Source organism: Staurois parvus, unplaced genomic scaffold (genome assembly GCF_062004578.1).
Source record: "Staurois parvus isolate SC_StPar_1 unplaced genomic scaffold, SC_StPar_1.0 ptg003254l, whole genome shotgun sequence".
Lineage (NCBI taxonomy): Eukaryota > Metazoa > Chordata > Amphibia > Anura > Ranidae > Staurois > Staurois parvus.
This window is the reverse complement of record NW_028321050.1, coordinates 1-15,790: the sequence shown is the minus strand read 5'-3', so window position 1 is coordinate 15,790 and position 15,790 is coordinate 1. Positions and strand designations below refer to the sequence as shown.

Genomic DNA, 15,790 nt, shown 5'->3' with positions numbered 1-15,790 from the left:
TGCTATACGTTGTGTAGGGGGTGCGATGGTTGCTATGCGTTGTGCAGGGGTGCGATGGTTGCTATGCGTTGTGCAGGGGTGCAATGGTAGCTATGCGTTGTGTAGGGGGGATGGTTGCTGGTTGTTGTGTAGGGGTGTGATGGTTGCTATGCGTTGTGTAGGGGTGTGATGGTTGCTATGCGTTGTGTAGGGGTGTGATGGTTGCTGTGTGTTGTTTAGGGGTGTGATGGTTGCCAAGAGTAGTGAAGGGGGTGTGATTGTTGCTATGCCTTGTGTAGGGGTGCGATGGTTGCTATGCGTTGTGTAGGGGGGGTGGTTGTTATGCGTTGTGTAGGGGGGGTGGTTGCTATGCGTTGTGTAGGGGGGATGGTTGCTGTGCGTTGTGTAGGGGGGAATGTTGCTATGCGTTGTGTAGGGGGGGTGGATGCTATGCATTGTGTAGGGGGGTGGTTGCTGGTTGTTGTGTGGGGGGGGCGATGGTTGCTATGCGTTGCGTAGGGGGGATGGTTGCTATGCGTTGTATAGGGGTGCGATGGTTGCTATGCGTTGTGTAGGGGGTGATGGTTGCTATGCGTTGTATAGGGGTGCGATGGTTGCTATGCGTTGTATAGGGGTGCGATGGTTGCTATGCGTTGTGTAGGGGGTGATGGTTGCTATGCGTTGTGTAGGGGTGCGATGGTTGCTATGCGTTGTGTAGGGGTGCGATGGTTGCTATGCATTGTGTAGGGGGGTGGTTGCTGGTTGTTGTGTGGGGGGGGGCGATGGTTGCTATGCGTTGCGTAGGGGGGATGGTTGCTATGCGTTGTGTAGGGGTACGATGGTTGCTATGCGTTGTGTAGGGGGTGATGGTTGCTATGCGTTGTGTAGGGGGGTGGTTGCTGGCCGTTGTGTGGGGGGGGGGGCGATGGTTGCTATGCGTTGTGTAGGGGTGCGATGGTTGCTATGCGTTGTGTAGGGGTACGATGGTTGCTATGCGTTGTGTAGGGGTGCGATGGTTGCTATGCGTTGTGTAGTGGTGCGATGGTTGCTATGCGTTGTGTAGGGGGTGATGGTTGCTATGCGTTGTGTAGGGGTGCGATGGTTGCTATGCGTTGTGTAGGGGTGCGATGGTTGCTATGCGTTGTGTAGGGGTGCGATGGTTGCTATGCGTTGTGTAGGGGTGCGATGGTTGCTATGCGTTGTGCAGGGGGTGATGGTTGCTATGCGTTGTGCAGGGGGTGATGGTTGCTATGCGTTGTGTAGGGGGTGATGGTTGCTGTGCGTTGTGTAGGGGGTGATGGTTGCTGTGCGTTGTGTAGGGGGTGATGGTTGCTGTGCGTTGTGTAGGGGGTGATGGTTGCTATGCGTTGTGTAGGGGGTGATGGTTGCTATGCGTTGTGTGCCCTTAGACAACATTCATGTCACACAGTAACTAGGCACAGGTCAGAAAGAAGAAATGTGTGACCCAGGTGGGCAGATTTCACCTCACTTCCTGTACTGGGGACACCATGACAGGAAATTAAACTAGAACAGCTAATAATAAGGTGTGATATCCTTCCCCTCCCCCGTCTCCACCCAGAACTGATATCCGGGTCCTATCTGAGGAGAACCATCAGCCATGTTCTGTCAGAGAGAACAAGATGGCCGCCCGGTCACGTGTTCCGGGTCGGTTCCCTCCTCCTCTCCCCCCGGAGTTAAGGACTCCCGGGAGGTGATAGGCTGAGAAGTGAATGTGGGCGGAGCGCTCACTGATTCGCCAGCTGTAAGAGACGTGGCTGGTGCTGGCAAACATGCGGTGACCCAGTGGCCTAATGGATAAGGCATCAGCCTCCGGAGCTGGGGATTGTGGGTTCGAGTCCCATCTGGGTCGCTCCTAAATCCGTTTTATAAATTGTGTCCGAGACCGAGGAGGGGATCCCTGGACCGGGACCTGCCGGGGGAATACCGGAATATCCGCCGGGTCACCCCGCACCGCATTATGTCCTGACCGACATTTCCACCTGACGGCCCGAATGTCTTCATTGTATCGCCATTCTTATTATTACATTGCCCCGTCACACCTCATCAATAACGAGGGGCCCGTGGGTGTCATTACACCCGGATCTCCCCACAACCCATTACACCCGGATCCCCCCCACAACTCATACATCGGAACGATCACACCGAGGAGGAATCCACCCAACGCCGGCCATCCCAGCACCGGCCGCTAGATGTCCCCCTGTACCCAGCCTACCATCCCAGCACCGGCCGCTAGATGTCCTCCCACTACACACAGCCTGCCATCCCAGCACTGGCCGCTAGATGTCCTCCCACTACACACAGCCTGCCATCCCAGCACTGAGCGCTAGATGTCCTCCCACTACACACAGCCTGCCATCCCAGCACCGACCGCTAGATGTCCTCCCCTGTACCCAGCCTGTCATCCCAGCACTGGCCGCTAGATGTCCTCCCACTACACACAGCCTGCCATCCCAGCACCGACCGCTAGATGTCCTCTCACTACACAGAGCCTGTCATCCCAGCACTGGCCGCTAGATGTCCTCCCACTACACACAGCCTGCCATCCCAGCACTGAGCGCTAGATGTCCTCCCACTACACACAGCCTGCCATCCCAGCACCGACCGCTAGATGTCCTCCCCTGTACCCAGCCTGTCATCCCAGCACTGGCCGCTAGATGTCCTCCCACTACACACAGCCTGCCATCCCAGCACTGGCCGCTAGATGTCCTCTCACTACACAGAGCCTGTCATCCCAGCACTGGCCGCTAGATGTCCTCCCCTGTACCCAGCCTGCCATCCCAGCACTGGCCGCTAGATGTCACTATACCTAGCCTGCCATCCCAGCACTGGCCGCTAGATGTCCTCCCACTACACACAGCCTGCCATCCCAGCACCGGCCATCCCAGCACCGGCCGCTAGATGTCCTCCCACTTGTACACAGACTGTAATCCCAAAACTTGTCGCTAGATGTCCTCAGAAGCGCGCAGGAAAAGACAGACTGATCCATCCACCAGATGGGTGTCATTACACCCGGATCTCCCCACAACCCATTACACCCGGATCCCCCCCACAACTCATACATCGGAACGATCACACCGAGGAGGAATCCACCCAACGCCGGCCATCCCAGCACCGGCCGCTAGATGTCCTCCCACTTGTACACAGACTGTAATCCCAAAACTTGTCGCTAGATGTCCTCAGAAGCGCGCAGGAAAAGACAGACTGATCCATCCACCAGATGGGTGTCATTACACCCGGATCTCCCCACAACCCATTACACCCGGATCCCCCCCACAACTCATACATCGGAACGATCACACCGAGGAGGAATCCACCCAACGCCGGCCATCCCAGCACCGGCCGCTAGATGTCCCCCTGTACCCAGCCTACCATCCCAGCACCGGCCGCTAGATGTCCCCCTGTACCCAGCCTACCATCCCAGCACCGGCCGCTAGATGTCCTCCCACTACATACAGCCTGCCATCCCAGCACTGGCCGCTAGATGTCCTCCCACTACACACAGCCTGCCATCCCATCACTGGCCGCTAGATGTCCTCCCACTACACACAGCCTGCCATCCCAGCACTGGCCGCTAGATGTCCTCCCACTACACACAGCCTGCCATCCCATCACTGGCCGCTAGATGTCCTCCCACTACACACAGCCTGCCATCCCAGCACTGGCCGCTAGATGTCCTCCCACTACACACAGCCTGCCATCCCAGCACCGGCCGCTAGATGTCCTCCCACTTGTACACAGACTGTAATCCCAAAACTTGTCGCTAGATGTCCTCAGAAGCGCGCAGGAAAAGACAGACTGATCCATCCACCAGGAGGATGTGCGGCGGCGTCTGCGCAGTAGTGTAGCCAAGCACAGCGTGCAGGACCTCCACTCCGAGCCCCACAGCTGCCAATGCACGGGAAACGCGACACATGGGACACGCAACACAGCTGCATAAACACGTGTGCTGCGGGCTCAATGAGCACTCAGGCTTCCTTCACAGGTGTGGCATCACCATCCTCCAGATATAAGATATACAGAGTGACGTCACCACCTTCCAGATATAAGATATATTATACAGAGTGACATCACCGCCCTCCAGATATAAGATATATTATACAGAGTGACATCACCGCCCTCCGGATATAAGATATATTATACAGAGTGACATCACCGCCCTCCGGATATAAGATATATTATACAGAGTGACATCACCGCCCTCCGGATATAAGATATATTATACAGGAGTGACATCACCGCCCTCCGGATATAAGATATATTATACAGAGTGACATCACCGCCCTCCGGATATAAGATATATTATACAGAGTGACATCACCGCCCTCCGGATATAAGATATATTATACAGAGTGACATCACCGCCCTCCGGATACAAGATATATTATACAGGAGTGACATCACCGCCCTCCAGATATAAGATATATTATACAGAGTGACATCACCGCCCTCCAGATACAAGATATATTATACAGAGTGACATCACCGCCCTCCAGATATAAGATATATTATACAGGAATGACATCACCGCCCTCCAGATATAAGATATATTATACAGAGTGACATCACCGCCCTCCAGATATAAGATATATTATACAGGAGTGACATCACCGCCCTCCAGATATAAGATATATTATACAGGAGTGACATTACCGCCCTCCAGATATAAGATATATTATACAGAGTGACATCAATATTATACAGAGTGACATCACCGCCCTCCAGATATATTATACAGAGTGACATCACCGCCCTCCGGATATAAGATATATTATACAGGAGTGACATCACCGCTCTCCAGATATAAGATATATTATACAGGAGTGACATCACCGCTCTCCAGATATAAGATATATTATACAGGAGTGACATCACCGCCCTCCAGATATAAGATATATTATACAAAGTGACATCACCGCCCTCCAGATATAAGATATATTATACAGGAGTGACATCACCGCTCTCCAGATATAAGATATATTATACAGGAGTGACATCACCGCCCTCCAGATATAAGATATATTATACAAAGTGACATCACCGCCCTCCAGATATAAGATATATTATACAGGAGTGACATCACCGCTCTCCAGATATAAGATATATTATACAGGAGTGACATCACCGCCCTCCAGATATAAGATATATTATACAAAGTGACATCACCGCCCTCCAGATATAAGATATATTATACAGAGTGACATCACCGCCCTCCGGATATAAGATATATTATACAGAGTGACATCACCGCCCTCCGGATATAAGATATATTATACAGGAGTGACATCGCCGCCCTCCAGATATAAGATATATTATACAGAGTGACATCACCGCCCTCCAGATATAAGATATATTATACAGGAGTGACATCACCGCCCTCCGGATATAAGATATATTATACAGAGTGACATCACCACCCTCCAGATATAAGATATATTATACAGAGTGACATCACCGCCCTCCAGATATAAGATATACAGGAGTGACATCACCGCCCTCCAGATATAAGATATATTATACAGGAGTGACATCACCGCCCTCCAGATATAAGATATATTATACAGGAGTGACATCACCGCCCTCCAGATATAAGATATATTATACAGAGTGACATCACCGCCCTCCGGATATAAGATATACAGAGTGACATCACCGCCCACCGGATATAAGATATATTATACAGGAGTGACATCACCGCCCTCCAGATATAAGATATATTCTATAAAGAGTGACATCACCGCCCTCCAGATATAAGATATATTATACAGAGTGACATCAATATTATACAGAGTGACATCACCGCCCTCCGGATATAAGATATATTATACAAAGTGACATCACCGCCCTCCGGATATAAGATATATTATACAGGAGTGACATCACCGCCCTCCAGATATAAGATATATTATACAGGAGTGACATCACCACCCTCCAGATATATTATACAGAGTGACATCACCGCCCTCCAGATATATTATACAGAGTGACATCACCGCCCTCCGGATATAAGATATATTATACAGGAGTGACATCACCGCCCTCCAGATATAAGATATATTATACAAAGTGACATCACCGCCCTCCAGATATAAGATATATTATACAGAGTGACATCACCGCCCTCCAGATATAAGATATATTATACAGAGTGACATCACCGCCCTCCAGATATAAGATATATTATACAAAGTGACATCACCGCCCTCCAGATATAAGATATATTATACAGAGTGACATCACCGCCCTCCAGATATAAGATATATTATACAGAGTGACATCACCGCCCTCCAGATATAAGATATATTATACAGAGTGACATCACCGCCCTCCGGATATAAGATATATTATACAGAGTGACATCACCGCCCTCCAGATATAAGATATATTATACAGAGTGACATCACCGCCCTCCGGATATAAGATATATTATACAGAGTGACATCACCATCCTCCAGATATAAGATATATTATACAGAGTGACATCACCGCCCTCCAGATATAAGATATATTATACAGGAGTGACATCACCGCCCTCCAGATATAAGATATATTATACAGAGTGACATCACCGCCCTCCAGATATAAGATATATTATACAGAGTGACATCACCGCCCTCCGGATATAAGATATATTATACAAAGTGACATCACCGCCCTCCGGATATAAGATATATTATACAGGAGTGACATCACCGCTCTCCAGATATAAGATATATTATACAGAGTGACATCACCACCCTCCAGATATATTATACAGAGTGACATCACCGCCCTCCAGATATATTATACAGAGTGACATCACCGCCCTCCGGATATAAGATATATTATACAGGAGTGACATCACCGCCCTCCAGATATAAGATATATTATACAAAGTGACATCACCGCCCTCCAGATATAAGATATATTATACAGAGTGACATCACCGCCCTCCAGATATAAGATATATTATACAGAGTGACATCACCGCCCTCCGGATATAAGATATATTATACAGAGTGACATCACCGCCCTCCAGATATAAGATATATTATACAGAGTGACATCACCGCCCTCCGGATATAAGATATATTATACAGAGTGACATCACCGCCCTCCAGATATAAGATATATTATACAGGAGTGACATCACCGCCCTCCAGATATAAGATATATTATACAGAGTGACATCACCGCCCTCCAGATATAAGATATATTATACAGAGTGACATCACCGCCCTCCGGATATAAGATATATTATACAGGAGTGACATCACCACCCTCCAGATATAAGATATATTATACAGGAGTGACATCACCGCCCTCCAGATATAAGATATACAGAGTGACATCACCGCCCTCCAGATATAAGATATATTATACAGGAGTGACATCACCGCCCTCCAGATATAAGATATATTATACAGGAGTGACATCACCGCCCTCCGGATATAAGATATGTTATACAGGAGTGACATCACCGCTCTCCGGATATAAGATATGTTATACAGAGTGACATCACCGCCCTCCAGATATAAGATATATTATACAGGAGTGACATCACCGCCCTCCGGATATAAGATATGTTATACAGAGTGACATCACCGCCCTCCAGATATAAGATATGTTATACAGAGTGACATCACCGCTCTCCAGATATAAGATATATTATACAGAGTGACATCACCGCCCTCCAGATATAAGATATATTATACAGAGTGACATCACCGCCCTCCGGATATAAGATATATTATACAGAGTGACATCACCGCTCTCCAGATATAAGATATATTATACAGAGTGACATCACCGCTCTCCAGATATAAGATATATTATACAGAGTGACATCACTGCCCTCCAGATATAAGATATATTATACAGAGTGACATCACCGCCCTCCAGATATAAGATATATTATACAGAGTGACATCACCGCCCTCCGGATATAAGATATATTATACAGGAGTGACATCACCGCCCTCCGGATATAAGATATATTATACAGAGTGACATCACCGCCCTCCAGATATAAGATATATTATACAGAGTGACATCACCGCCCTCCGGATATAAGATATATTATACAGGAGTGACATCACCGCCCTCCAGATATAAGATATATTATACAGAGTGACATCACCGCCCTCCAGATATAAGATATATTATACAGAGTGACATCACCGCCCTCCAGATATAAGATATATTATACAGGAGTGACATCACCGCCCTCCAGATATAAGATATATTATACAGAGTGACATCACCGCCCTCCAGATATAAGATATATTATACAGAGTGACATCACCGCCCTCCAGATATAAGATATATTATACAGAGTGACATCACCGCTCTCCAGATATAAGATATATTATACAGAGTGACATCACCGCCCTCCAGATATAAGATATATTATACAGGAGTGACATCACCGCCCTCCAGATATAAGATATATTATACAGGAGTGACATCACCGCCCTCCAGATATAAGATATATTATACAGGAGTGACATCACCGCCCTCCAGATATAAGATATATTATACAGGAGTGACATCACCGCCCTCCGGATATAAGATATATTATACAGAGTGACATCACCGCTCTCCGGATATAAGATATATTATACAGAGTGACATCACCGCCCTCCGGATATAAGATATATTATACAGAGTGACATCACCGCCCTCCGGATATAAGATATATTATACAGGAGTGACATCACCGCCCTCCAGATATAAGATATATTATACAGAGTGACATCACCGCCCTCCGGATATAAGATATATTATACAGAGTGACATCACCGCCCTCCAGATATAAGATATATTATACAGGAGTGACATCACCGCCCTCCGGATATAAGATATATTATACAGGAGTGACATCACCGCCCTCCGGATATAAGATATATTATACAGGAGTGACATCACCGCCCTCCAGATATAAGATATATTATACAGAGTGACATCACCGCCCTCCGGATATAAGATATATTATACAGGAGTGACATCACCGCCCTCCGGATATAAGATATATTATACAGGAGTGACATCACCGCCCTCCAGATATAAGATATATTATACAGAGTGACATCACCGCCCTCCGGATATAAGATGTATTATACAGAGTGACATCACCGCCCTCCGGATATAAGATATATTATACAGAGTGACATCACCGCCCTCCGGATATAAGATATATTATACAGGAGTGACATCACCGCCCTCCGGATATAAGATATATTATACAGAGTGACATCACCGCCCTCCGGATATAAGATATATTATACAGGAGTGACATCGCCGCCCTCCGGATATAAGATATATTATACAGAGTGACATCACCGCCCTCCAGATATAAGATATATTATACAGGGTGACATCACCGCCCTCCGGATATAAGATGTATTATACAGAGTGACATCACCGCCCTCCAGATATAAGATATATTATACAGGAGTGACATCACCGCCCTCCGGATATAAGATATATTATACAGAGTGACATCACCGCCCTCCGGATATAAGATATATTAATATATTTCAGTAGAACATAATCTGCTCTCTGTTAGGACTCCGTAGGGGGGGATTTACTAATACTGGAGCACACAGGATCTGGTGCCGCTCTGCATGGCAGCCAATCAGCTTCCAGGTTTCATTACCAAAGCTTTATGGAACAAGCTGAAGGTAGAAGCTGATTGGCTGCCATGCAGAGCTGCACCAGATCCTGTGTGCTCCAGTTGTAGTCCATCTCCGGCAGGTTGGTGTCAGCAGCGGAGGAGCCATCCAGGGATCATGGGAGAGCGATCTCATTATCATAGAAATGTAAACTGTTATTTCCCAGGGAAGGGGGGTGGTAATTGGGCAATGGGGAGGGGGCTGGGTTTTGGGTCATTAAAGGAGGTGAAGAAGAATTGGAGGGGTGTTGGTGTCCTCTCAGCGCCTCCTCTCCACTCATTCCTCATTCATGATCCCCCCGCGGACGCCCCTCATTAGCATGAGGCTGGGAGGACAGCAGACAGACGGAGCTACACTCGGCCATGGATCTCTCCTCTGCTGCTCCTACCCCGGGGGCTCTGTGCATCCTGGTCCTGTCGGCCACCCTGGCCAGCACCATAGCAGGTAAGTGCCCCCCACATCACCTACCCCACAGAAGAATATTTGTATAGTCCCCCCAGGTGGGAGCAGACGGGTGTCCAGAGTCCTCCTTTAACTTCTACACTTCTGTCCTCATTTCATCAACCTGTCCCTGATATTTACAGCAAAAAATGTGATTAAAAAAGATTTCATCCTTTCATTGTAAACAACTTTCAGATTTGCAGCCAATCGCTGGCAGTAAAAACAAATGCCGGCACAACGCACCGCTTTATAAACGCACCGCGATGCCGGCGATTGGTTGTGAACGAGCGTTAATGCCGGGCTCGTCTGTTCCATAGGAAGGGCAGGTGGTACCTATCATGGCGGGATCAATGGCACTCAGGAAGAAGTGTTCATGTGGCCAGCAGGGGAAGAGATTTATGAAAATGGTACAAGAATGGAACAGCTGTGCAAAGCGACCAATCAGAAGTCATCGCTCACCCAATGGGAGGCTAGGAAAGGGAGTGTATTGGTCTTTGTTGGAACCTCTGCTGTCATTGTTATAACCTGTCCACTAGGGGTGCACAGAGCTGCTTCTCTTGGCTGCCTTGATGCTGAGGAACTACAAGTTCCAGGAAGTTACAGCACGGCACAAATAGAGAAAGACTACAAGTCCCAGCATGGTCAGCCTTGATGCTGCAGAATATCTTAATATGGATCTGTCAGGAGGGGAGGAAGCGATGTTCTGCAGATCTCTAGAGGGGTCAGTGATGGAATAATCTGCAGAATATACCAATATGGATCTGTCAGGAGGGGGATGGGAGGAGCAATGTTCTGCAGAACTCGAGGGGTCAGTGATGGGATAATCTGCAGAATATATCAATATGGATCTGTCAGGAGGGGGATGGGAGGAGCGATGTTCTGCAGATCTCTAGAGAGGTCAGTGGTGGGATAATCTGCAGAATATACCAATATGGATCTGTCAGGAGGGGGATGGGAGGAGCGATGTTCTGCAGATCTCTAGAGAGGTCAGTGGTGGAATAATCTGCAGAATATACCAATATGGATCTGTCAGGAGGGGGAGGGGACGGAGCGATGATCTGCAGATCTCTAGAGAGGTCAGTGATGAATAGTCTGCAGAATATACCAAAATGGATGTCAGGAGGGGAGGGAGCGATGTTCTGCAGATCTCTAGAGGGGTCAGTGATGGAATAACATGCAGACTATATAAATATGGATCTGTCAGGAGGGGGATGGGAGGGAGCGATGTTCTGCAGATCTCTAGAGGGGTCAGTGATGGGATAATCTGCAGAATATATCAATATGGATCTGTCAGGAGGGGGAGGGGACGGAGCGATGTTCTGCAGATCTATAGAGAGGTCAGTGGTGGGATAATCTGCAGAATATACCAATATGGATCTGTGTGGAGGGGGATGGGAGGGAGCAATGTTCTGCAGATCTCTAGAGGGGTCAGTGGTGGAATAATCTGCAGAATATACCAAAATAGATCTGTCAGGAGGGGGATGGGAGGAGCGATGTTCTGCAGATCTCTAGAGGGGTCAGTGATGGAATAATATGCAGACTATATAAATGTGGGTCTGTCAGGAGGGGGATGGGATGGAGCGATGTTCTGCAGATCTCTAGAGGGGTCAGTGATGGAATAATCTGCAGAATATATCAATATGGATCTGTCAGGAGGGGGAGGGGATGGAGCGATGTTCTGCAGATCTCTAGAGGGGTCAGTGATGGAATAATCTGCAGAATATATCAATATGGATCTGTCAGGAGGGGGAGGGGATGGAGCGATGTTCTGCAGATCTTTAGAGAGGTCAGTGATGGAATAATCTGCAGAATATATCAATATGGATCTGTCAGGAGGGGGATGGGATGGAGCGATGTTCTGCAGGAAACCTATGTGACCTGTACACAGGGTTGTCCGGTTGCCATCACCTGACCCCCCCCCCCCCCACGGGGGACTCTGCTGGTTCTGAACATTTTGTCCGGCACCTTTAAGCATTGGTACAATCAGACCCACTGACCCCATTGAAGGTATTTCGCTGCTGGGTGTCAGCAAATCAGAACTGTACACATGGGGGTGGAGGGGTGGGGGGGACAATCCATCATTTATGGTGTGTACTTTCCATGGCGCTCCTATTCAGGCGGCTGAATGTGCGCTCTGTCTCCGGGGGCCATTCAGAGAGCCATGAAATCTCCTAAACACGGCAGACAATAGCCGACCCTCCAACCCGCAGATTCTTCACGATGGCAAATAATTACCAATCTGCCTGGTAACTGAGAGGGGCTGCCTACCACTCCCGGGTCACAGCAGGGGGGAAGCCCAGAACCCCCACCGACTGCCAAGTGTACAGAGCCGGGGCTCAGCAGAAACCCAAATCTGACAATTCCACCATTGGGGCCAAACAAGAGAGCCGAAGGAGAACCAGAACCTTTCTCTTCAGTTTTGGGCCGAGTAAGGGTAAAATCGTGTACCAATGAGGAGATTTCCCCTCGCTTCCTGTCTCAGAGACACAACAGGAAGATAGAGGAAATCTCCCCCCTCCCCCGTAAGACTAGTCCTTCTCCCTCCCAGCAAAGGGGACCCAATTCAAATCAAAGGGGACCCAATTCAAATCAAAGATGATCCAATTCAAATCAAAGGGGACCCAATTCAAATCAAAGGGGACCTAATTCAAATCAAAGAGGACCCAATTCAAATCAAAGGGGATCCAATTCAAATCAAAGGGGACCTAATTCAAATCAAAGGGAATCCAATTCAAATAAAGGGAATCCAATTCAAATTAAAGGGGACCCAATTCAAATCAAAGGGGACCCAAGTCAAATCAAAGGGGACCCAATTCAAATAAAAGGGGATCCATTCCAAACCAAAGGGGACCCAAGTCAAATCAAAGGGGATCCATTCCAAACCAAAGGGGACCCAAGTCAAATCAAAGGGGACCCAAGTCAAATCAAAGGGGACCCAATTCAAATCAAAGGGGACCCAATTCAAATTTGCATCTTTTTAATAGGGAAGTGCAAAGTTGCATAAATGTGCAAATTAAAATACAAGCCACATACCAGCCCAAGGGGGCCCAATTCAAACGTGCATCTTTTTAATAGAGAAGGTCACAAGTGAATATATTTGAAAATCAGCACACATCCAAATCAAGTCAAAGGGGGCTAAATTCAAGGGGATCCCATTCAAACCAAGGGGAACCCAAAAAAAAATCCAAGGGCACCCAATTCAAACCAATAGGAACCCTAATAAAATCCAAAGGGATCCAATTAAAACCAAAAGGAACCCTAATAAAATCCAAGGGGGCCCAATTCAAATCAAAGAGAACCCTAAAAAAAATCCAAGGGGACCCCATCACCACACCTATACATCAGGTCTCCCATCAGTGTCCCCAACCATCAGAGTTGTGCCCTCCCCTTCCAAATTGTACTCACAAATAATGTTGCCACCTGATGAAGGCTGCTCCTCCTCTGACAGGAGTGACACTGCAGTTACTCCTGTCAACGAGGAGCAGCACGAGCAGCCAAATCGCCAGTGGAACACCCCCCCCCCCGTCCCCAACACAGTTCCCCCCTTGCCCTGGCCATGGGGCCTCCATGCACCTGGGACAACTGGGCAGTGCCTAGGTGTGCCCCTGCATTAAGAAGGCCCTGCAAAGGGGACCCAATTTAAGTCCAAGGGGACCCAAGTCAAATCGAACAGATCAAATGGGACCCAATTCAAATGAAAAGTGACAAAATTCAAATCAAATGGGACCATATTCAAATGTGTTTGTATTTTTATAAAGGTCACAGTTGCATACATTTGAAAATCAACGCACAAGCCACACACCAATCCAAGCACCCTACTGTAATAACACCACTACTATGGTGGTGCTCTTCATGCTCCTTGCCTTGATCCCATGAACTAAAGTAGCAGCACACGGTACATCCGCCCCATAAATACAGAAAAACATTTTTCCACTGTTTTTATCAATTACAGGTGAGTGGCAGAACTTAACGCAGAACCTGGAAAGGAACCCATCTAGGAGTCAAGCAGAGGATCAGATGGACATTCCATGGACAATCTCTCTACAAAGATTCCCTAACCAAGAACTGTCTGCAATCCGTCCCTTAACACCCGGGGGTAGGAAGAAGGCCACGATCCCTCCAGATAAGAGGGCCAAGGCCAAACTGGCTGTGGACAACAACACGGGACTGAGGAAAAGCAGTGCTGACCACAGTAACAGACTCCCAACCAATGCCTTACCTGCTCGTTCTTTGGTGAATGGATTCACGGACACCCACAAACCTCTCCAAGACAGGAACCTTCTCGATTCGGTATTTGCCTCCACTAATCTTCATACTTCAAAATCCATCTCAACAGAAGAGCAGAGCAGCGGGAAGGTCAATGAGTTACAGGACCATGAAAATAATCGTCCGGGCAAGATTAATCTTCAGAAACTCGTAGAACTTTCATATAACTCCAGCAAGCCAGCCTGGATGACCAACCGCCAACCTTCCAGCCTACTCTACCAATTTCATGGCTTCCGGAAAGGTACCTTCATCTTGCTATGCTACGTGTGAGCATTGGACTCATATTACTCTGCTACCGCATAGAGAACTGACTCGGCTGGCATATTAATACACTACATGGCCTAGATTACGTAAACCCCCCTCCATATTAAGTTCAGGTGTCTACAGTGAAGGGCCCTGATAATCCTACATCATACAAAGACATTGTAGACAATGTAGATTGTAGAATATGCCCTATGTATACACACAGCTCCATAGAGACATGGTTTGACCAGTTTGGTGTGGAAGACCGGGAGTGTCCCTTACCTAAACCCAACTGAACATTTTTGAGATGAATGCCAATTGCAAGCCAGAAAATCTCATCCAGAACAATTAACCTCATAAGTGGGTGGAAAGTCTTTCCAGTAAAGTTGAGGGTGTCATAGCCAGAAGATGGGAAGGGGGAAATGTCCGTAGGGAGGAAGGGTGACTCTATATTAAAAGTCATGACCTGAAATAGGATGTTCAACAAGATGATATTGGCGTGTGTGTGTATGGGGGGGTCAGCGGTCCACAAAATTTAGGCCATATAAGGTACCTGATTTTCTTCTCTGAATGACAAACTTTCCACACCTCTGCCATTGATGCTTCTTAATAAATGATTGGGTTTACTTTGTAGAATTCGAAAGCAAGGAAAGAAGCTGCCAGTTGGACTGCCACAAAAACAGAGAGGAAAGGGAGGCCTATTGTAACAGTGACTTTGGTAAGTAGACTTAGATGTTGCTGAGATACCCTCAGAGTTCATGGAGGATTAGTGGTCACAGATCATACAGGCTGGTAAGTGTGTGCCCTCTCTTCTCACAGCGGTGAATGGGATTGTACATGACGTGGACACTCTTGGTAAAGGGATTCAGCTCCTGACCATACTGGTGAACAGCGGTGGCTTATACAAGATCAATCGTCTCTATATAACACCTGATGGCTTCTTCTTCAGGGTCAAAGTCTTGGCTGTGGACCATTTAAACTGCCCCAAGTCATGTCTGGACTTCAAACTTGGTGAGAATATCCTACAAATACCTCATTGCCCTGTCCAATCTTGCCTATAGCTTTGTACATCAGATTATTTACTATAAAAACTAGCTAAAGATCTTTTTTTTTTTACTTTAATGATTTTCATACGTATCTAAGACAATTTTGTGTATAGTACTAGGGGGTCTCCAATCTACGGCCTGCAA

General features: G+C 47.4%; 1 protein-coding gene and 1 non-coding gene across 2 annotated transcripts; both read left to right on the top strand.

Annotated features, from left to right (window-relative positions):
* Positions 1–1,776: 1,776 nt before the first annotated feature.
* Positions 1,777–1,849, top strand: TRNAR-CCG (transfer RNA arginine (anticodon CCG)). Its single transcript has one exon. It is a non-coding gene; the product is annotated as a tRNA-Arg (tRNA).
* Positions 1,850–9,873: 8,024 nt separating this feature from the next.
* Positions 9,874–15,703, top strand: LOC149428415 (UPF0450 protein C17orf58 homolog). The gene is made up of 4 exons (XM_089667439.1): positions 9,874–10,094; positions 14,044–14,598; positions 15,235–15,318; positions 15,420–15,703. The coding sequence occupies exons 1-4, from the start codon at positions 10,013–10,015 to the stop codon at positions 15,659–15,661; spliced, it is 963 nt and encodes a 320-aa protein (XP_089523565.1). The 5' UTR covers positions 9,874–10,012; the 3' UTR covers positions 15,662–15,703.
* The last annotated feature ends 87 nt before the right edge of the window (positions 15,704–15,790 follow it).

Bases quoted from the DNA above. Each gene is read 5' to 3' on its own strand.
- LOC149428415 (XM_089667439.1), top strand. From the start codon at position 10,013: ATGGATCTCTCCTCTGCTGCTCCTACCCCGGGGGCTCTGTGCATCCTG. The intron at 14,599-15,234 runs GTACCTTCATCT...TTTACTTTGTAG, and splicing joins ATTTCATGGCTTCCGGAAAG to AATTCGAAAGCAAGGAAAGA. The intron at 15,319-15,419 runs GTAAGTAGACTT...CTCTTCTCACAG, and splicing joins CTATTGTAACAGTGACTTTG to CGGTGAATGGGATTGTACAT.